Source organism: Atractosteus spatula, chromosome 18 (assembly GCF_055471065.1).
Source record: "Atractosteus spatula isolate fAtrSpa1 chromosome 18, fAtrSpa1.hap1, whole genome shotgun sequence".
NCBI classification, from domain to species: Eukaryota; Metazoa; Chordata; class Actinopteri; order Semionotiformes; family Lepisosteidae; genus Atractosteus; species Atractosteus spatula.
Genome location: NC_142723.1, coordinates 6,163,220 through 6,184,968, shown reverse-complemented (window position 1 = coordinate 6,184,968; position 21,749 = coordinate 6,163,220). Strand labels below are relative to the sequence as shown.

The window sequence follows — 21,749 nt, the reverse complement described above, 5'->3', positions numbered from 1 at the left end:
TGCTTTGTGCCCTGGGGACGGAGGAGGTACCAAGGAAAACTCTTGCACTCCTTGCTCCTTAAGGCACTTAAAAATGAGACGAGCCCCTAACCATTTGTGAAGGTTACTGGGATCCGCTGTTGTACAGATGCAGCAGCTGCACAGCTGTTAACAGACTGTTCGGTTGCATTCTAACTGTTCATCTGTCTCCAGCTGGCAACAGGCCTGGGAACATGCATTAAAGAACTCTGAATAACGCCCTGATTGTGTAAACAGGCAGCTTGTTTTCTCTCGACTGCATGTGAAAGATGTCGTGTTCACTGTCGGTGGAAAAGCGGAGGTTTGATTATATCGTTCTTTGGCACAGATTCCTTGTGCTTAATGTTTCTGGAAAACCATTTCGTCTTGTGCTAATAACACTCCCCCCTAAACACAGTACCTTCTCAAAGTGTTTCTTTCTGTTCAAAAGAGCGGTATTGTAACCTGCCCTTATTCTAAAATTAATCTGTAAATATGAAGCAGAGCTTTGTGATTTCCCTGTCTTCCCAAAGGAATGGAAGCCATAAATCGTCATTATTCTGATAAAGGTGATTTGATAACAATTATATTTCATTTGAGTTTGCTTTTGAAAGCCCTTTGGTGTCGGTGCTGTCACACCCAGCAGCTGTTGTAAGGCCCCCAGGTGATCCAGGCTCCCCCGAAGTGAGGCTGCCCAGGTCCCTGCACAGGGAGAGGGGGGTCTGTGTAGAGCTGAGCCTGGGGCTCTGCTGGCCTACACGGGAACAGGAGCTGAAGGTAGGAGATGTGCTGTTGTCCTGACTTTGCTATCTTCTGGCTCAGTACTGTGGTACTCAGGATGGAGGGTCTTGTCTCCAGCCTTTCCTTCTGTCCTGTCTTGTGTATTTACCTGAATGTGAATTTTCTCTGTTACTGTATGTAGCTCGGTCTCTGTTTGTCCTGCTGTGTGAGGTGGTCAGGTTGGGTTTCTCCGTTAGCCTTGTTAGTGTGGTGTGTTGTCTTCTTAGCGTGAATTGTCTTTTTAGTGAGATGGGTGTGCATACCTGCTGTCAGACCTATTACATGGGGCTTCACCAGCTTTGTTTGCAGTTTGCCTTTTGGGAAGCATGAAGGGTAAGGGGTGTTTTAAGCAAGTTTGACCTCCTGTGCAGGAGCAGTTCTTATTAGAACCCCCTTCTGTTGCTGATCAAAGCTGTATGTTGAAGAGTGGTGAAGTTCTTACTCCCTTTGGCTCTCTTTACACCTCCTTTGGTGTATTAACATCCATTCTTTATTCCCTTTCCCCTTATTGCCAGAACACCAACCTCCAGTCCACTAGACTGATTAAAAACCCACTTTTTTAAATCACAATTTGCATTCACTGTCCACCCATCTCTGTCTTTCCATCACCACCATCGGCTGGACTGGCTAATCTGTAACCCCCCCACCCAGACAGGCCATGCCTGGTGCTTTCTTCCCAAACAGAGGCACTTAATGCTTCATGCACGCGATTCCAAGCAAGAATCACACCTGTTACAAGATCTGCCATAAACAAGGAAGCAAAGGGGATCCTCGAAAACTGTTTATTTCAGTTCATATTATGGCAAAGCATAATTAAGCAGAGTGCAGTAATACCGTGGTAGAGGAACGGGAGTAGAGATCTACAGTAATGTGTGAAGCTGTGGAGAAGTAAGACAGAGGTGATTGTGGTATTAGGGACAAGAGAGTCATGGAAACTGTACAGGAATAACATGTTAAACTTGCACTAGGGAGGAGACACCCTCCCGTATACACGTATGAAAGAAACCATGCTGTGTTTTTTCCAGTGCTTCTCTGCAGTCATCCCCAGCAACCACAGCACTGCAACACACTTCCCTGGTGCATAGCAGCGGTTTCCCACCCCTTCCCCCACTGAGTTCTCAACAACAGTCACCCCCTGCTTCCACAAACAGGAACACCTCTGTCCTGCTCCTTGGATGGCTGTGGGTCTTACTGTCTCTAACTTCCTGGCATGCTGGCTCAGTCACAGGACAGCAGGAGAGGCCTAAGAATAAGAACAAGTCTGTGGAGGCCCATAGACTGGCTGTTCTCTTCAACTGAGCTTCTCTTCCTCCCCTTGCTCTGATGCACAGAGAGAACCCGCAGGCCCTTGTACAGCACATATTGCGTACAGCCGTTGTGGCCAAAGGCCCTTCTCCAGAGACCTCTCTTGCCCGTGTTCTGGCATGGGGGAAAAACCTAGCCTGGAGTTCCTGCGCTCAGAGTTACAGAAGCCTTTTGACCTGGTGCGAACAGTTTATCCATCTTCTCCACTGGCAATCGCTCAGCTGGCGAGACACACGAGGAGGTCCTCCGAGAAGGCTGCCCAAGAACCAAACAGGGATTTCTTCAGTCTTGCATCACCACTAGCAAACATTGCAGTACTTATTGTGTCCTCCAGGTGAAGACAGGGTCTGGCTGGGTGACAGAAGCACAGTTAAAGCCAGTTGGAAGGGCAGACTTCAGAACTGGAGCGCGTTCCTCTTGCTAATTATTAGATTCTTTCTCTTTCCGGAGTTCCGGAAGCCGTACGACTCTGCCCATGATGCTTTAATCTTCATGAGAGGCAGGGGAGCAATATTTTGTCTTCGGGAGCAGTTCTGACTTGACACTGGCTGAGACTGATGGCGTCACAACGGGATACTCAATATTGTCCTGGCGTCTGTAAAACATTGTGATTTGCAGAGCTGGTTCAATCACCGACCCAGAGGGGCAAAATACTGTGTCGCTTCATTTCATGACTTTAGATTGGCTTCAGCTTATTCGGGGGCTTTTCAATTTAATTTTTCCAGTGTTTTACGCATTAATAAGGTGTAAAACACAAAAGCCTTTAACAAAGGCCTCGTATCCCCATGTTTTCTGTTATCCAGCTCGAGTGCCAGCGGTATCTTTCACCGGAACATGACATTTTTTAAGTGTTTTTTTTTTTAAAAAGCCCATGAACAAGCGGTCAGTCTGTAGAGCGGTTGTGAGGAAAGAGACGCTCAGGTCGAGGTTGATACGAGGCACACAGACGATTCTGGCTCAGAACAGAAGAGACTTCTGCTGTGGAGCCCAGCAAGGTCCGGTTTTCATTGAGCGTAGTGCTTGTTACTTCGGCCGACCAGGGGTTAGTCATTCCTATCTCCTTTTTACCATTCTTTGCTTTTTAAAAAAAAAAATAAGACAGACAACAAAAGCTTTAGAAACCGAACTCAGCAGGGACCATGCTTCTCGCCGTTTTCGGTTCAATGGGGTTATCTCAGCAGTGCCACGTCTGTGATTTCCTTCAGAATTGCTTCTTCGGTGTGTGTATCTCTGTCTTTTTGTTCACGCCTTGAGCTACTTTTCTAAAGCAAAAATCTCTCAGTAGGCACACTACAATTCACAACACAAGGGAAGGAGCCCACTTCTTCCTTTTTACAGCCTGGTGAAGTTGAATGTGAATGAGCTGAAGTATATATGTGTTAGATGGGGCTCGATTCTGCCGGCTGTCTCCTGCACAGCACAGAGGACATAGGTCAAAAGTGATTCTCAATCATATTGACTTTTTTTGGATTCTACTTGTCTTCATATTTATATGGGGCGGAGAGCAGAACATCTACTGTACCAGTTAATCGCTAACTTACAGTACTTTACTGTGTTCATTCCACATATACATTTTTCCCACAGCTTACACTTTTTCCTAAAACTCTTATATTTTCTGTAAGAAAAAATAATATTTACATCACCACCAATGTGGGTTTTAACTCAGAAGTAATTTAGTAAATCTTAATTACACTTGTAAACTGTTACTTGTTATGGGGCGAGTGGTGGCTCTGTGGCTAAGGATCTGCGCCTGTGGCTGGAAGGTTGCTGGTTCAAATCCCGCGGGCCGGCAAATCCAACTCCGTTGGGCCCCTGAGCAAGGCCCTTAACCCCAGCTGCTCCAGGGGCGCTGTACAATGGCTGACCCTGTGCTCTGACCCCAAGCTTCTCTCCCTGTCTGTGTGTCTCATGGAGAGCAAGCTGGGGTATGCGAAAAGATGAATTCCTAATGCAAGAAATTGTATATAACTCATAAAGTGATCTTCGCTTATATTTGTATAGATTTTTACATGGGTAACATGGTGGCTCAATGGTTAGCATTGCTGCCTTGCTGTGCTGGGGCCCTGGGTTCATTTTCTGGGGTGCACTCTGTGTGGAGTTTGTATGTTCTGCCCGTGTCTGCATGGGTTTTCTCTGGGTGCTCCAGTTTCCTCCCACAATCCAAACAAATGCTGGTAGGTTAATGGTCTTCTGGGAAAATTGGCCCTGTTGTGAGTGTGTCCATGTCTCTGTCGGTGTCTGTGTGTGCCCTGTGATGGGCTGGCATCCCGCCTTGTGCTTATTGCTTGCTGGGATAGACTTTGTCCCCCTGCGACCCTGTTTTGGGAGATACAGTTAGAAAATGTAAAAATATCCCTCCATCCATCCATTTTGGGGACATTTAATTGTCAGAGTAAGGCATTGTTAATTCAGTCAGAGGAGTGCAATGTCTGTATTCCTCCGGATTAAGTCACAAGTCCCTTCCACGCTAATAGTATGCCTCCGAAATTCTGAAATGTAGCAAGTCAGAAGGTAAGTTCTGAATTTGAAGGGATGTGGCACGAAAGGGAGGGATGTGGCACAAAACCGATTGAGGTTGTACAAAAACAACAACTTTCTTCTCCTCCAAAACAGAAAACCAAGAGGGACACGGCCAACTTCGACAAGGAGTTCACCAAGATGCCCGTCGAGATGACGCCCACCGACAAGCTGTTCATCATGAATCTGGACCAGAACGAGTTTGCAGGCTTCTCCTACACCAACCCCGAGTTCGTCATCCAGGTGTAGGGGGCTGGCTGGCATTCCCAAGGCTGGGACACCGCATTCCCTGTCGGCGGACTGTAGATTAGTGCTGTACCGTCTGTGCGTGTGCGCCAGGAGGCTATGACATCACTCTGCCGCACCTTCATCGCTGTGGACCAGGGGGTGTGGTCTTCGCTGGTCTCACCTGGAACATCTGTTTACAAAGGACTTCTGGGATCCCTTCCAGTAATGCATAAGATAGCATATTAGCACCGTGAAAGTGCTTGTTTTTCCTCTAAACCCAGCAGGAGCCTGTGCTTATCGTCACCTAGTGCTTCAGGCCTGCTCTGAACGCAGTCGGGTCAGATTTTGTGTCCCCTTACAGGGGTATAACAGATTTCCCTGGCATCTCCATTTGATCTCTTCAAGACTGGAGAGCAAAGTGGACAAGTGACCTCATAGCCTCTGCGTGCATGATGTAATCTTTATTTTTTCCCCCCTTTACTTTCTTTACTCTTTCTAATAACACCTGTAGGGATGCTTCTCACATACATCTTAAGCTGGGTCAGGCCCTTTGGTCTTCACGCTGATGAGGTAGTGACCATAGTGTTACAGAAAAGCAACAGGCAGGGCTGACTCCAAATGAGCAAACTCACAAACACTCGTTTCATTATTTGTGTTGTTGAAACTGGAGGGTTGGCTTAACTGTCAGCTGTTGCCTGTGAGCTGTTTTCCCAAACGTAGTGTTTATTCCACTGGTTTGATGTGAAATTGAGTACTAGCTTATTAATTGACCGTGCAATAACGAAGGAGCCTACTGCCAGACCTATTAACAGCTCTGTCCAGCACCTCTTTCAGAATTCCTCTGTGATGCCTGCAAAGCTTCAGTGTCACAGCCAGTCCCTACAGTTCTGTTTTAAACTCATACGGCGTTTTTGTCTATTCCAAGCTGCTCAGCAATACTGATGGAGACACAACAATGGAGACAAGCCAGTTGGCTCCACTTCCTGCGTATCTAGACCCGTGCTCTGTGCTGGGGCCTCCCAGCAATGAAGAAAATGCAAACATTCTGATAAATAATGTCGAAGTTTGACCAAAACAAAAAAACTCACATGGCCCGCAGTGGGTATTCTGTTCCCTGTCGACAGGTACGTTCATGTGCGCTGAAACCCTGAGCACAATTTCTCAGACATTATTAGCAAACTGATTCTGGAGTTTGATTTTTTTTTTCCTCCATTTTTATCAGTACTTTACCTTGAAGCAAAAAAAAAACAAAACAATGATTTTTAAAAGTCTATGCATGCCAGTTAAATGTTAGTAAACTGAAAAGTGTTTGCCAACATTGGTTAATTTGTTGGCTTTTTGTGTAAATAGATATAATGTATTTACAAAAAAAAAGTATCTAGAAGTCTTCCAGTTAGGATCTTTATTAATATAAATTGTTTAAAAAATACTCATGGCAGCACTGTATGGTCATTAATAATCACTATTAATCTTTAGTTGATTAAATTTTGCTGACTGTAATTGCTTTGGTCGAAACCTAGTTTGTTCTGCACGATGGTAAGAAGTTCTCATTATCTCCACAAAAGACAGAAAAAAAAACCAGAGTGTCCTCTTTCTGCTCCAGCTGCAGTTAAATTCCAAATTAAATGGATTCTGATGAAGCCTCTGATTCCTACAGATTTTGACCGCGTGACTGGCACCTCTGTAATGTGGTCCTCATTAAAGTGTAGTCTCTCTTTGGATGTGGAGAGACATTACAAGCCATGCTGGAGCCTGGCCAGTCACAGAACCACAGCTGTTATGTGACAGGTGGGAAGCAAAATTCAGATCGGTAATTGTTTTACTATGACAGAAGATCAGAATCAGATTAACAAAGTGAAATCCAAAATTTAAGCCAGCAGATCTGCATCATCAATTCAACTGGGTAGGTTTTCTGTACCTACAATGAATTACTATTTCTTTGTTTCTAATGGACAGCACAACCAACTCACAGTTTATGAACAGAAGCCTGAAAATGAGAGTGTCCAGCTTGCTCATTAGGTAGTTTTGTGACTGAGTGAATCTAAAAGGGTTTTCCGCAGTTTTGTAAAGCTGCCAGAGCTTGGGCCTCAATCACCTGGCTGGGAAGCCTGTGCCAGACCCCCACCACTCTTTGAGTAGAGAAATGTATCTTACTTTCTATCCTAAATAAATGTCCGTAACCTTCCAATTGGTGACCCCTTCTGAGTGTGAAATAGTTAGTCCCCTGGGTTGAACCTACCTGTACACCTGAAGATACTGGAAACTTGGATCAATTCTCCTCCCATGAGATTTAGACCCATCAACCAGTCTGTATATAAAAAGTGCTCTGGGACTAGGAATCATATCTGTTGCTCTTCTATGAACTCTTTCTAAGGTTATAATATCTCTTCTGCAGTATGGTGACCAAACTTGAACACAGGTGAGTGTAGTGTCACTAGTGTATTATACAGCTCAAACATGGTTTCCCTGGACTTAAATTCCAGACTTTTTGCTGTGTATCCAAGCCATCGGTTTGCATTTTAGCACATTGTCTTGATGAGGACATACAATAGCAGATTCTAGGCAAACACCCAGATCCCTGTCATGTGTAGATTCTTTAATCTCAGAAGTGCCCATGCGGTACCTCTAGTGTGTTCCTCCTACCAGTGTGAATCAGATTCCACTTGGCAGTGTTGAATTTCATTTGCCAGGTGCTAGCCCAATCCAAGCTTTTGTCTAAACCTTTTTGTAACTCCCTTGCTGCTGTTTTTTAGGTTTGCACCATCAGCAAATTTGACTGGCTTGCTAACTATACTGGAATCTAGATCGCTGACATAGATTGGACAGCAACGCCCCTAAAGCCGATCTCTGCAGCGCGCCACGGCCCAAACCCGCCCATTTAGAGGTTATACCTTTTCAAATAACGCCATTTCCAGTTTGTTAACCAGTTCAGAATCCATATGCATTCATTACCTTGGATTCCTATGGGTTTTAATGTGAGACTCAACCTCGTAAAAGGTTGATACTCACATCCTTATCAAACATTTATCTTATCAAACACTTTTCATGCCATACTGTATACAGTACTTTAGTTATATCCTTGTTGCTTGTTTGCAGAATACTAGCAAGTTAGTTAGACAAGACTTGTATTCGGCCCTTTCTAAACCCATTGTCTGTTACTTACAATGCCCTTGTTTTCTTAGTATTCTTCTGCTAGCTCTACCTATCCTTTCCAGATCCCCACCAGTGACAGAAATAAGACTGGTTGCTCTACAGCTTCCCCCACTGGCCCGCATTTTGTAGATTGGTATTACAAATGTGGTTTACCTCTCTTGGGGAATTTCGGCCTATGTTAGGAAGGATCAGACTTGCTGGCTGCGTTCACACACCTTCATCTGAGACATTTTCTTCAACAGCCCTTCACATCATGGCTACTCGGTGTGAGCCTTCAGAGGTATTCCATTTTAGTACTTCTGTGTTTCTGGAACCTTCATGTTGTACCTTCTTTGTACACATAGCTTGTTATAGTTAAACTTCCCGCTGTTGGAAAGACTGGAATTCAAGCAGGAACATGTATTAAGTATTGAGGAGACAATCCTGGCCATCTTGCTTTCATCTCAGATACTACAGGAAAGACAGGCAATGATAAAGCACAGCTGCATCCAGTACACATCACTTAACAAAAAGTTGGAGGAACAAAACTTCACAACTAAGTCTGAAATTGTGTCCGCATAACTGAGAGTTGTGCTTTTTTTTTGTCTTTTTTTTCCTGTCCTTTTCATCTTCTCCTTTTTGAAAAAAAAACATGTAGAGAACAAGAAAAGACCAAACTAAACCCTTTCTTATTTTTCATCCGGTTTTTAATTGGCTCCGTCCCGAACGGGTGGCGTCTGATGTACAAGGAACACAGCGAGCTGCCAACAGGACTTGATAATCATCTTGCTGAGTTTTGAGCACCGTTTGTTTTACTGTCATTTGAAGTAAGGCAACGTGCTGTACATTTGCATATCTAAACCATCATTTCCCGTAGAAAAAAAAAACATACATAGGACAAATCGTCCTGGGCTCTGGAATATCTCTGTGCCTGTGCCTCTCTGCTCTGACACTTTCAGCATCCAATTTCACAGAATGTCAGCCTGGGGTCACCAGACAGCATAGCTCTGATGGGCTCTTATGTCAGTTTAGCAAATTGTAAATCTGCTGTGGAAAATCTATATTCTCCAATTCTTGTTATTTTTTTAAAATCTTTCTCAATATTAAGGTGTTGGTACGACAGATAGCTAGGGAGTCATTTAATGAATTTGACTTTTCATTCAGCGACACAAGAAACTGTAAACCTACAGCTCACCTGAAGGACAGAGGTGAGGCAGGCTGAGGCTTCACAATACAGCCTGTGCTCCAGACTGGCTAAAGCACCTGGCTGTGTGCTTTGGTTCCTACATTCTTCCATGCACTTGCTTGTGCTTTATTTATTGAGAAAACATATTTCGCACATGAAGTCCTCGACTTTTCAAAAGAACAGCACGGCCAAGGGGAGCTCCATGTGTAGAGGAATGATTGCCACATGCATGTTGATCTGGGGAGGAAGTGCTGAGGGGGAAGGTATATAGTGTGACACCCAGAATGACCTCACAAGCCCGCAAGGAATATCCATCCTGCCAGAAAGTGGTTATTCCCTGACAAGCATGCCTCTGAGGCAAGCACCTTAATGAGCCTAGACCTGTGCATTTCTTTAGATACTTCTGCAAAATGTCTTTAACATCACCTTATTGGTTTTTAGGAACATAAAACAGAAGAACATACACTTTATTTAAAAGCAGACAGTTTGGTTCAATTGTAAGAGTAAGGAATATACTGTAAATGAAAGGAGGTTATGCCTGAGCTTTAAAATGGAGTCGTAAAACCTAATTTAGAATATTGTGCTCGGTTTAGGTGACCACAGAAAGAATATTCTAGCCCTGGAAAGAGTTCAGAGAAGAGCAACAATAATGTTTCCTGGTCTCAGGAGATTGTCACATACAGACAAGTTGAAGGAGCCTAGAGTCCAGGGAATTACAGTATTTCATGCACTTGGTACTGAAACAAGATCACAGGGTCACAATTAGGAACTGAGAGGAAATTATTATGGGAAATAGGATATTCTGCTTCACGCAAGGAGTGGTGGCCATCTGGAAAAGGGGTCCCAGCCAGGTGACTGAGACCCTTACTCTGGGCTCTTTTAAGAAACAGATGGGTGAAAGCTTAGGTTCACTCAGGAAATAAACTTCCGGATGAGCAAGTTTGGCCTCTTGTTTGCTGTCTTTCTACTGTACTTACGAACCTAAAATGTAATTATGAACCTAAAACAATTTAAACATCACTTACAGTACTGTACACGGCTCTTTGTCACAGGTACAGTATGCACCCTAATAAGGTTATTTTCCACATTCCAAGACTGTGAAAATGCACTTTACCGTGGTAAAATCAGCAGGACAGGGCAAACAACAGTGGAAACATGGGAGAGCAATGAGAAACAGAGTTTTTTTTACCGTTGTGTAATGAAATTATTGCACCTTGTAATAGAGTTTAGAACTTCTGTTACTCCAATAATGGAAAAAAAGGAATCATTGTGCAAATTTGCTGGCGTCAATTGTGCAGTCTTCTATACAGGAAAACAAATTACTATGCAAGACACAATTTTTTTGTTGTTTTAGGGCATCTTGAAAATGCTGTTAAACCGAAAACGCTGCTGCTGTTCTGAAGGATTGTCAAGATTTCGACAGAGAATGCGCATTTATTTTCCGATGTATGAATGATGTAGCATGTTCTGTTGTTAAGATTACATATTTATTGATTGCCAATTGTGGTCTTGTCTCCTCTGTTCTGGGTGGAAAAGCTGTATGCCTCAGTGAGAGACAGATAGCGCCTGTCCCCAGGAAGGCAGGACAGGAGCTGGAGAAGGGTGGGCTCACTCTTGAGTTGTCCTGGTTGTGCTGGGTTTACTGCCAGATCCTCTGTCGGCTGGAGACAGATATACGAAGAGCTGTCAGTCTAAGTCACCCCAAGCAAAGGAGAAAACCAATGAGTCTCGAGTGAAGACTGTGACTTTCCAGGTTCAAGACGCCATGATCCCTCTGCAAATGAGTTCTTGAACCCTTCGAGTGCCTCCTCCTTCCCATTGTAGCATGCATTAACAATAATAACTGGCATTTTCTTCAAAGTAGGAGGCTACTAAAAGGTGACGATCGGTAGTGGCATACTCTGGCGCTGTGCAATGTGTAGGCTACATTTTCTGTGACAGCCCACTTAAAGCAAATTCAGTTTTAGGATCAGCTGGATTTAACTATTACTGATTATGTATCCCAGGGGTACGATCTGCATATGATACACATCTGTTGTGTTGCACTATCAGAAGATATTACGTTGAACAGGAAAAAAAAACCAACAGTATGGGATTAGGTGGCAGAAGAGGAGCTCGGAGCTGAAGCTGCTTGACAGCAGGAAGATCTGGGATTGCAGCGCTGTGTGAGTAAATACTGCTAATTGGCCTTAAAACAGTGTAATTGCTCAGCTTCCGAAAGTGAAACAAGTGAGACTCACACATATGTTATCGTCATCTACATTCTGACTGATGGGCGGTATCGCAGACTTCCTTTTCTGACTCAGAACTTTCATGGAGATCAACATCTAGTTCTGAAGGATGGTAAAGAACGTAATGGCAACATTCAGAGTAAAGGTGGGGGGGGGGGGCTTGGACTAAGCACAGCTCATACAGTATGTAGGTAAATATATAGCAGTTCAGGTGGGTAGCTTCGTCAGCATGTGTAGGCTGCAAAGGAACAAGTAATAGGTTAATTCCATCCTGAAAAGAGAAGAGAGAAAACACAATGTTATATATAGTATACAGAGTGGCACCATGGTGCAGTGGTTAGCATTGTTGCCTCACAGCACCTGGGCCCTGGATTCATTTCTGGTCCTGGGGTGCTATCTGCGTGGAGTTTGCATGTTGCCACCCACAGACCAAAGACACTGGTGGGTGTTGACCCTGATGCGAGTGTTGGTGGCTGTGCCTGCTCGTGTGCTGCGATGGACTACAATATTGGATAAACTGGTTAGAAAATGGAAGGATGGATTGTAGGTTCATCTCCCATGACTGTCACTAAGACGTTCTTATTATAAATTGATCGTGCACCACATTTTGCCTGAAATGCACACGCTCCTTAGCAGCAAAGTAAGGGACCAAAAAATTTGAATCAGCGCTTTCCAGCTGGTAAAGAAGTTACTGTACTTTTGGAGGAGGTACACCTTGGCTTGTGAGCATACCTCAGACAGACAGTCAGTAAACCTCTCTTCCATTATTAACGTCGTGCAAGAGGAGCACCAGCAAATCAATCACCAGCTCACCACCGTGAGCCCTTCAGGTCTCTTAAGCTGGCATTCAGAGGGAAGCCTTTATGTTTCCATAAGGAGTGAGATTCTTGTTTCTCCCTGCTGCTCCTGTCTGCTTAACCACCATCAGTAGCTCCTGGGTCCTCTATTGCAATCCCAGGAGAAGGGGCTTAGAAACAGGCAGAAACCTGTTTGTTTCTCTCTCCTCTGAACCTCGTCTCTGCCCAGTCCACCATGCCGGCTTCATCGTCTACACCCACAGTATTAATTGCACTGCTCTGCAGTTTTTAAAAAGGCATCAGCAACTAACCGATCTGTTGTTTGGCCATCCTGTGGATCTCAGGCAGCACGGCTCAGGACCGGGGGCAACAGAAGGGTAGGAACAGGTGTGCAGAGTACCCCTGTCTCCAGTGCACTCAGGGTGTGAAGAGACTACAGGTCTCAGTCTTGGGTTGGGTCAGGTCTTCAGCACACACGGCCTAGCTCTGACAGACAGCTCTGCGTAGGCTGCAGGTTCACAATTTAAGCACCATTCATTTTTTGTTTATTTTTGTCTTATTTTCAGCCCTATTGACTCACAACATATTTCATGTTTGGTATTGCTTTGCTCCTACCAGTATGTGAGCATGGGTATGGTCTAAGAAACAGTAGGGAATTGTATATAGTCACACATCCGATCATTAACGGAGAACAAAAGGGAGATTACTTTTCTTTTTTAATACATGGCATTACATTGTTATGTGGGATGAAAGCAATTATCGACAGTCCTGTTCTGCAGGCCGTAGTGTCTGTGCAAGATGTGAGACAACACCAAGAACATAAAGCAGCACCTACTTTTGCAATATACCTCTTTAAGCCGTTGCAGGAATGGGCTACAAGCAGCCCCCTTCACAATCTGGCCGGTTTGATTAACAGCAGTGAGGCTGTCTGCCTTCTTAGATCAGCTTCATTCATCAGCACGCAGGCTGGCTGGGCTTTCACCTGCTCTGTGTATTTTAAACAGAGTGGGACAACCCTACTGCGTAAAAACGACTGTGGGTTTTTTTTTTCCTCCAGTTAATGAACCTCCCAGCACATTTGTTTTTCTTTTTCGTTAAAGGGATCCCTAATTAGCAGCGGTAGAATGACAACATAGGCAGGAGAAGGCTAGATCAGTGAGTGGGCAAATTGGAACTGGAGCTGGGATTTCGCATGGGGAAAGGGCATTTTAGGGGGAAAAAGGCAAACCGTCAGTGAGGATGTGGCTGGATGTCTCCTCCCTCCGATCATTTTGTTTGGACCTTTTTTTCTTTTTAAAGTTGTGATCAGTTGTTTTCTGCTCATCATCAGCCATGTGGAAGCACAACGATTTAACGAGCTTACCGTCTGACGAAAACCAGACCCGGGTTCTGGAGCTCTGCCGACGAGCCCTGTGAGTTACGAGCTCATGCTTTGGGGAAAGGAAACACCCCACCACCACCACCACCTTGCCTCCTAAACACTACAGAACAGGGGCTGGCCACGCTGACTCTTCCAGTCTGACTGTACTGCTGTAGGACATTGATGCAGTCATTGTTTCGTGTTTCATGAGCTGCAAGCTTACAGTCATTCTCTTACAAGCGACACTAATATTGGCTCTCGACAGTCTCAAAACTCCACAGAACCTTTTGATACAACCAGTCCCTCATTTGACTAAATTATTCACCAAATAATAAGCCAACTACAACAGAATTGCTATGCTGCAATTAATTTTTGTCTTCCCCCCAATGCAGAAAAGCCCTGGGATTGAAGTGTCATTTGATCTTCAACTTTCAATGCAAACTGCTCTGATCCTGGTTCCACTGGTAGTTTTCTGAGGTTTGAGGGCTGTGGTAGTGATGAGCAGGGCAGAGGTGATAGACTGGCACATGGTGGTTGGGCACAGGTAGGTTCTCACAGTGCTGCGTGACTCCACACTGTCGCCTACCTTCTGTCCAACAGAGAACACAGCAGCCCGTCTGGAACGCTCCAGTGCTTTCTGGGAAGTGAGCTGGAGAAACTGGCTGACTTCCCAGGACATTTTCCAAAAAACGCTGCTGAACTCCAGTCTCCATTGAAATGCACCCCTTTGGGTGTTGGTTCTGAAACAGTCCGAGTCGTTTGTTTGGACTGGAAGGATTTTGGCTCAGCGACTTTAAGCATTGAGTGATAAAAGTGTTTCTTTTTCCCCTCATCTTCTCGTAAAAGGGACTAATTTTCTTTCTTTTTTTAGCATCAGAGCTCCCTTTGAAAAATATCTTTTTAATCTTTTCACACTAAGAAAGCGAATTGGTTTTCTCCCCAACTGGAAAAAAACAGACATGCTGTGTTTAACATTATTATTATTAGTTTCTTAATTGCACGGAGTATTTTGAGCAGCTCTGCGTGGAACAGCAGATAATGCCTTAATGAATGATTCTAACTGCAACACCTTCCCCTCAGAGCTGGAACAATCATTTTAATAGGATAAAATTTGAACCAGAAGAGGAATAAATAGTGCATTGATTAATTAACAGGTTGTGGTGAGGGTTTGGGACTAATGGTACTCTGAACAGGTTTGTTTTTGTTACTTAAAAGAGCCGTCTCACGGTTTAATTGGTATTTGTTGTGTTTTTCTCAGGCAGGGGCTCCAATGTGAAAGATTAGAAGGAGGCCTTTATCGCTTTCCACTCAATTAGCTCTTAACCTGCAGAACATTACAAGACACAAGTTTTCTACAGTATAATGTTACATATTGACACAGCTTCGTGGTATTCAATTACCTTAGACGCTCCAAAAGAAAGTTTTCCTGGGCTTAACGTTCAATTATTTTACAGATGACAGTTTTAGTGAGCTGAAATTTGTGCAACAACCGATTGTGCCGGAATCAGAAAAGCAGGTTAGGAACTAGACTTCGAAGGGCCTGTGTGTGTATTTTTTGAAGTTGGTGTTTTCTTTACACAATACCTACTGTCTCCCCAGAGTACATCTACCCTGGAGTCCTGGCTTACTGTCAGTGTTCTTGGTACTTTTGGGTGTTTTGGTAATAAAATATGAAAAATTATTAGGAGGCCATGATTGGTTAAAGGCCAGGGGGAAATATGGCCAGGACACCAGGGTAACACCCCTACTCTTTTTGAGAAACACCCTGGGATTTTTAATGACCCCAGAGAGTCAGGACCTAAGTTTCACGTCTTATCCGAAGGACAGTGCCTGTTTACAGTATAGTCTCCCTGTCACTATACTGGGGCATGAGGACCCACATGGACCACAGGGTGAGCGCCTCCTGCTGGCCCCACTAACACCTCTTCCAGCAGCAACCTTAGTTTTTCCCAGGAGGTCTCCCATCCAGGTACTGACCAGGCTCAGTGGGGTTGCCAATGCTGAGCTGCAGGGTGATATAGTTGCTGGATTAGGACACATTGTGAGTAGGTGCTTCTGGAAAAGCACAGATGAGCAGGAAAAGGCACCCAGCTGCTTCAGAATCCCTTGATATTTGTTATTGTCATGAGCTGATAAAAGGAGACAACAACCGGTGTGAAGACACCAGTTTCCCCAAGAGTCCCAAAATAGAAAAACTGCATCGTTTTGGAATATCTATTGCCTGTACACTAATACCACTGCTCGAGTTACCTGTGCAAGGGCACCAGAGCTCTGCTTCCCTGCCTCTGAAGTAATTTCTATGCTAATAAGACTCTCAGTGAGATAAGGCTGTCTGTGACGGTCCGCTATTCTGACACACACTTGAAGACAGACGGGGCAGGCAGAATTCAAACCAGCCTTTTTCCCCTGTTATATTTTCAACATTTCTTTTAGAGAAACCTATGATTATTTCTCTTTTAAAGCTGGAAATGACCGAGTTCCTGGGCAGAACTGATTGATTGGATTGGAAAGGGTAGCGTGGGAAGTATCCCTGGAGGGAGTGAGGAGAATTCTGCATGTCCAGCAGAATAAGCATGGTTGTTATGCTCTGTACAGGCCTGTTGGAGAGCTGAGCTCAAGTTGCACGTTGGCTACAACTCTCAGCCAAATCTTTGAGCTGAATTCCCTGGGCAGCAAAAGGGGATCCGACTGGACTTTTAGGGCGAGTAATAGACATCAGCTTTTCGTCTCCTTTTCTGTGGCGATGGCGAGAAAGATTATAGTGCTTAAATTGGAGGATGTTAAACATCATGATGTTTATTTCCCCTGACTAGACTTAATGACGTACATAGTTCAGGTGGGGAGCTGTGTCAGCATGCGTAGGCTGCAAAGGAACAATAGGTTTATTCCATGCTGAAAAAAAGAAGAAAGAGAACACAACGTTTCGGCCGTGGAGCCTTCTTCAGGTGCTGAAATGTACTTACTTGTTCCCAACATTACATTACATGCATTAATTACATACATGCAGTACTTTCCGAGTGTTTAGAAAATACGACCTGTCCTGAGCGTTGGAGCGTTGTGATTGGATGAAGCGCTAATTAACAGTCGTACCCAGGATGCATTTGTACCTGCCTTGTCGGTGTCTGTCGCGGTGCGAGTGGACGCTGTTACCAGGTTTGTGTTCTCTTTTTGTTTTGTTTTTTTTGCCTCTTTTCAAGATGATGTATGTTGTTGAGGAGGAAGTAAGTTTTAAAAGTGCTGCGACCGCCGTGACTGCAAAAAAAAAAAGCGTGGCTTTTGCTAAAAGTGGCCTTTTTCGCGACGCTTTGCGGCGGATGATCAGCAAATTGTGTGCCGACCTCTAGGGGACGATGTGGGTTTAAACACGCGAAGTCCTCTTGCCATGTTAGCGGCTCGGTATGGATTGTGATTTGTTTGAGCGCTGTCGAGTTACTTTCCAAAGCTGTATATTATTGCCGTATAAGGATATTATTACTGACTGGGGGGGTTGCACAGTATCGCGTTTTGCCGTTCCAGCACTGCAAGCTGCGGCACAGATCTCCCCCGTTTGTTTTTTGAAGGAGTGGGAAATTTTGGGAGAGAGAATTCCCGTGGGAGCTAGAAAGTTAAAGTGCTTTCAGAAAATGTGTCCCCCTCCGCTGTCCCCCGGTAAAAAACGGGGGACGTCGGTCTGACGGACTGAAGACTGAAGGGCGTTTGGAGAAAATGCAGCGGTGGCTGATGATACTGTTTTAGGGCGCTTGGAGCGAAAGAGGACAGCTGTAGTGTTTCTCCAGCTGAAGTAACACGGGCTAAGAGAAATGCTGTGCTTGAGGGACAGTGGGACGATTTCTCTAGTGGGCTACAGTGGACCAAGGGTAGGAATGAGAGCTCTGTGCGGAAGAACTGTGGAGAAGGAGCTACCTGTGTTTTACCGGAGTCTTATTCCAGTTTGGTAAAAGTTATTGTTGCTGGGTACTTGAGTGAGTAACGGTTGTTGGAGGAGCCTTTTTGTTTGTTTGTTTGTTTGTTTACTAGGCTCAAATTGAGCTTCTACAACGAAGGATGTGTGAGTCTTTTTTACAAGAAGAGAGGTTAAAAGGAAAAAAAAATCAGTGATGCTATTTGAGGTCTTTGAGCTTCTCCCTACCCCGAGGGGGGAGTCTGTTAGTCAGAAATCTCCGCAGGGATCTTCCTTGTGTGTCCTTTGGCTTGCACCTGCTCTGCTCCCAGTGGGAGAGGCAACAGATGCACATTTCAGCAAGACAAGCACTCTGGCTTGAACTAGTAGTGTGGTAGTCACTGTAGTTGCTTCTTGATCTAAGGATCTTATCCAGCCATTTCTTGAAGGATGCCAAAGTATCGGCTTCGAACACATGAGTGGGTAGCTGGTTCCACACACCCACAACTCTTTGGGTAAAGAAGTGCTTCCTGTTCTTGGTTTGTCCCTATTCTCGGGACAGGCATTCTGCCATTGCCAATCTTTAAGTAACCAATAGCTTAAGAATTAGAAGCAGCTATTAAAGTCGCTGACCAGGAAACAGTGGTTCTGAACAAGTGGTGGAGAGTTGCCTAGGAAGGAGAATTTACAGCTTCTGAGGAACTGCAGTCCCCAGTTCATCACTGAGCCTTCCAGAGGAAACCTGGTGTTACAAATCCATCCATTTTCTAACTGCTTATTCTGAATCGGGATCGCAGGGGAGCCAGGGCTAATCCCGGCAAGCAACAGGCGCAAGGCAGGGTACACCCTGGACGGGATGCTGCTCTGTCCCAGGTCAAGCACAGCAGACACACACGCGCACACACACGCACAGACGGCAGGGCCAGTTTGCCCAGAAGCCAATTAACCCGCTTCACCTGTCCTGGTTAGGATATCTTTGGACTGTGGTAGGAAACCCACTCGAACACGGGGAGAAACTACCAACTCAACACAGACAGCACCTCAGGGTCTTTGCATTGAACCCAGGACCAGTGCTAACCACAGCGCCACCATGCTGCTGGATGCAGTCTACTTTGGTTACAAGTGGAGTCCATCTTAGAAATTCCGAAACCCTCATTATGTCTCTCCCTGTCTCTGGTCCTGTGGGATGATGACAGAGGGGCTGTAGGGGCTCCCCACTAGTGCTTTTTTTCCCCTGCACAGTCGCTGTTGACCCTGAAGTTGGGACCCCTGGGGAGGTGGGAACGGGTGGTCTCGGCAGGGCGTGACATCACGTGGTGGGCGTGTTCAGTGCGGAGGCGGAGCCCTGGGATTGCGGGTGTCGTGTTGCCTTAGCAACCGCAGCTGGCCTGGCTAATTTAGGCCGAGCCGCAGCTGTGGAGGCCTTTTAAGACGCACTGAGCGCCTCCCTGGAAGAGTGAGCAAGCAGTACTCCGGTCCTGATATCCCTGCAAGGGGAGAACATTCCGGCGACAGTCTCGGGTTGTGGAGAGAACGTTAGGGTTTTTTTTTTTTATTTGCTTTTTCTTTTCTCCTGTCCCGCTGTGAGGATTCACACTGGGGCAGGTTGCGGTTTTTCTTGTTTGTGTTTGGCCTTGCTCCTTTTCTTCTAGTCTGGACCCCGCTAAGCAGAGATAGTCCAGACTGGATATGCCTGTTTTTCCCCCCAGACTGGACCCCAATAAACAGGGACTGTCCAGTCTGGCTGCTGCTGTGCCAGGCAGTTTCCTTCCCCCCCCCCCACCCCACCCCAGACTGGACCCAGTTAGATAGGAATTGTCCAGTCTTGATGCTGCTGTGCGCTTTCTTTTTCCTGTTTATTTTTTCGGTTTTCACCGAAACCTCACACTGATGTCTCCGCCCCCTCCAATGGGGCGTCGCCTTTTATCTGTGGCTCCTCCCACTGCTGCGCTGCTACAAGGAATGAGGGCTCATGAGCTCACCAGGGGCTGAAAGCAGGATCACCTGCACTGTGCGTACAGTCTGACACATCGCACGCGCAGGGCTTTAATACGTGTGCTTTTACATGAGGAAAATTCGGGATCTCCGCTTGAAACACCCTGCCTCGTGTTTCCAGAAAAAGCTTCAGAATACAAGGTGCTGCTGACACCAGTTACTACTGTAGAAGAGGAGAATACCTCTGATAATTAAAAGTCATTAAAATGCAATCTTAATCATATATCACAGTTACACGACCTCAATAATGAATATTAATTTTCTCCACCCTTTTAAAAATTGCCCCAATCTGCCTATAGGGATTATTCTTTTAGCAGTGTGAATGATTTATGTAGCACTTTACAACTTAATTACACTATTTTTCTACTGGGAGGAAAGATGTACCTTAGCAAGGCAGTAAATGTTTTAGGACTGTTGCCTGTTGGAGGAGGTCATCATACAATGTTGGTATACCTTCTGTACTCTATATTGTTCTGGCCTTCCGGGTCTGTGAAGAACGAATATGATGCTTGGCTAGTTCTGGGAAAATGTTGGCTGTTAAAGATGAAAAATAAATCAATCAGTTTTGAAATCGGATATAGGTGTAAATACATAGATCAAGTTACCGTATATGCAAAAACATAAGAAAATGCTTGAGTTTGAACTTCAAAGTGTTTAAACCTAATACGTTTTTGTTCCTAAGTCCCATTTTAAAAAGCACAATGAATAATTCCATAGACAGCCCGAACAATCCTATCAGGCTGTTTCCTCAAGGAATTAGAGGGTACCCATGAACAGATTGCCTTTTTGAACGGTCTTTTTACAATATATTGGATCAGAATGGTTTCAATTCTGGAAGTCTGTAATGGATGCCAAAGCAGGCACAAAGCAAGAAACCGCACACCCGATTTAATAAAAACAATGTAGTTAAAAACATTTTCCTCATGGTTAACAATTGCACTATAGACAGCAGGCAAGGACGGTTCTGCGTCGCTCTCTGGTTCAGCTGCTGTTCCTCTCCCCAGGGTGTTTATTTTGTCATTAGCGGGACCAGCACAATATCTGTGCAGCTGGTTGGGCCACTGATTGGCGGCCATCCCTGCGTCGAAACAGATGCCTGAAAATACCTTTGAGGCAGGACTGTCTCTTACCTCTCCTCCTGCTGCAGCTGTGTTTCCACTCTGGCTAAGCCTCATCTTATGAATAAAGCCTGGTCACTTCTTAAACTACATTCAAGTTCAGTATGCAGTGGGATACAGTAGCTTCCACATTCATCCAGACACTTAAACTACACCTACGATGGGTTTTTTTTCCAACCTTTCTGTATCAAAATGATAAAGTCTGAAAACGGTATTGAACAAGACAACAGCATAACTGAAAAAGAAAGATATATATTTACAGACGCACAGGGTATGAAGACACACGAACAAGTGTGTTGAAAATATTAAATCCTTTAATGATTTTAAGCCATCTCATAACTGAAGACCATCGATTATTCAGCAACCATTAATCTGACTTCCATCATTTCCTGGTGATCACGGATCGATCCAGCGCCGGTATATTATACAGTGTGTTCAAACAATATTTGTTCTCATTAGACAGTGCTGAACTAAATGCAATGTACTCTGCATTGAAGTTATGTGTCCTATAGAGCTCTGTTTCTGCAATACTGTACCATGCCTTTATTTTTTCTACAATGAATAGAAATGCCAAAAAATACAATCCACGCCCACAAACGGTTATAAGCCACAACCATTTGTCTGAAGATCTAAGGTAAAGGACGATTCGCCTCAACATCTCTAGTGCCCAGCTAATTAAAAAAAAAACATGACACATTTAAGTTTGAGCTGTGGTTTAATTCTAAAGGAATGAATTCTACTTCACCAGCAAGAGAAGATCAGAAAGTTGTATCCACAGGTGTAAAAGCCTTTAAAACTGGGATCATTATAAAACAGTGTCGCCACAACTATCATTTGTGTCTGGTGTTTTTAGTCGAGTTCTATGGTGATATAAAAATGACATGAATTTGCCCAAATTCAAATATTTAATTCTCTGGGAACAGGTGAAGTTTCGGTCCACACTGATAGGAAAAGACAAAAAAACACTACCTTTCAGCTGTGAAATCATTCCCAGGTTATGTGGGACCATACAGCATGATGAGGTTGGATGAAACGCAAAATAAGTTTGTGGTGCCGCCAGCAATAAAATTAGCTCAGAAAGTTGACATTCATGTTAAAAAAGAATCACTCTTTGCGTGAAGAATAGAGGTTGAGCTGTTTTGCGGCCTTTAGTCCTTGGGCTCTTGTTTAACTTGAGAGATTCCAAAGTATATCAAGACCTTTAACCAAAAGCCTGGTTCATT

General features: G+C 44.6%; 1 protein-coding gene across 1 annotated transcript in view; it reads left to right on the top strand.

Moving 5' to 3' along the window:
* Positions 1-4,875, top strand: part of LOC148818474 (protein kinase C beta type) — a 147,812-nt gene extending 142,937 nt beyond the window's left edge. The window contains exon 17 of the mRNA XM_088936819.1: positions 4,696-4,875. Within this exon, the coding sequence (XP_088792945.1) occupies positions 4,696-4,848 (153 nt within the window). The 3' untranslated portion in view covers positions 4,849-4,875. The remainder of the gene's footprint in view (positions 1-4,695) is intronic.
* Positions 4,876-21,749: the final 16,874 nt, after the last annotated feature.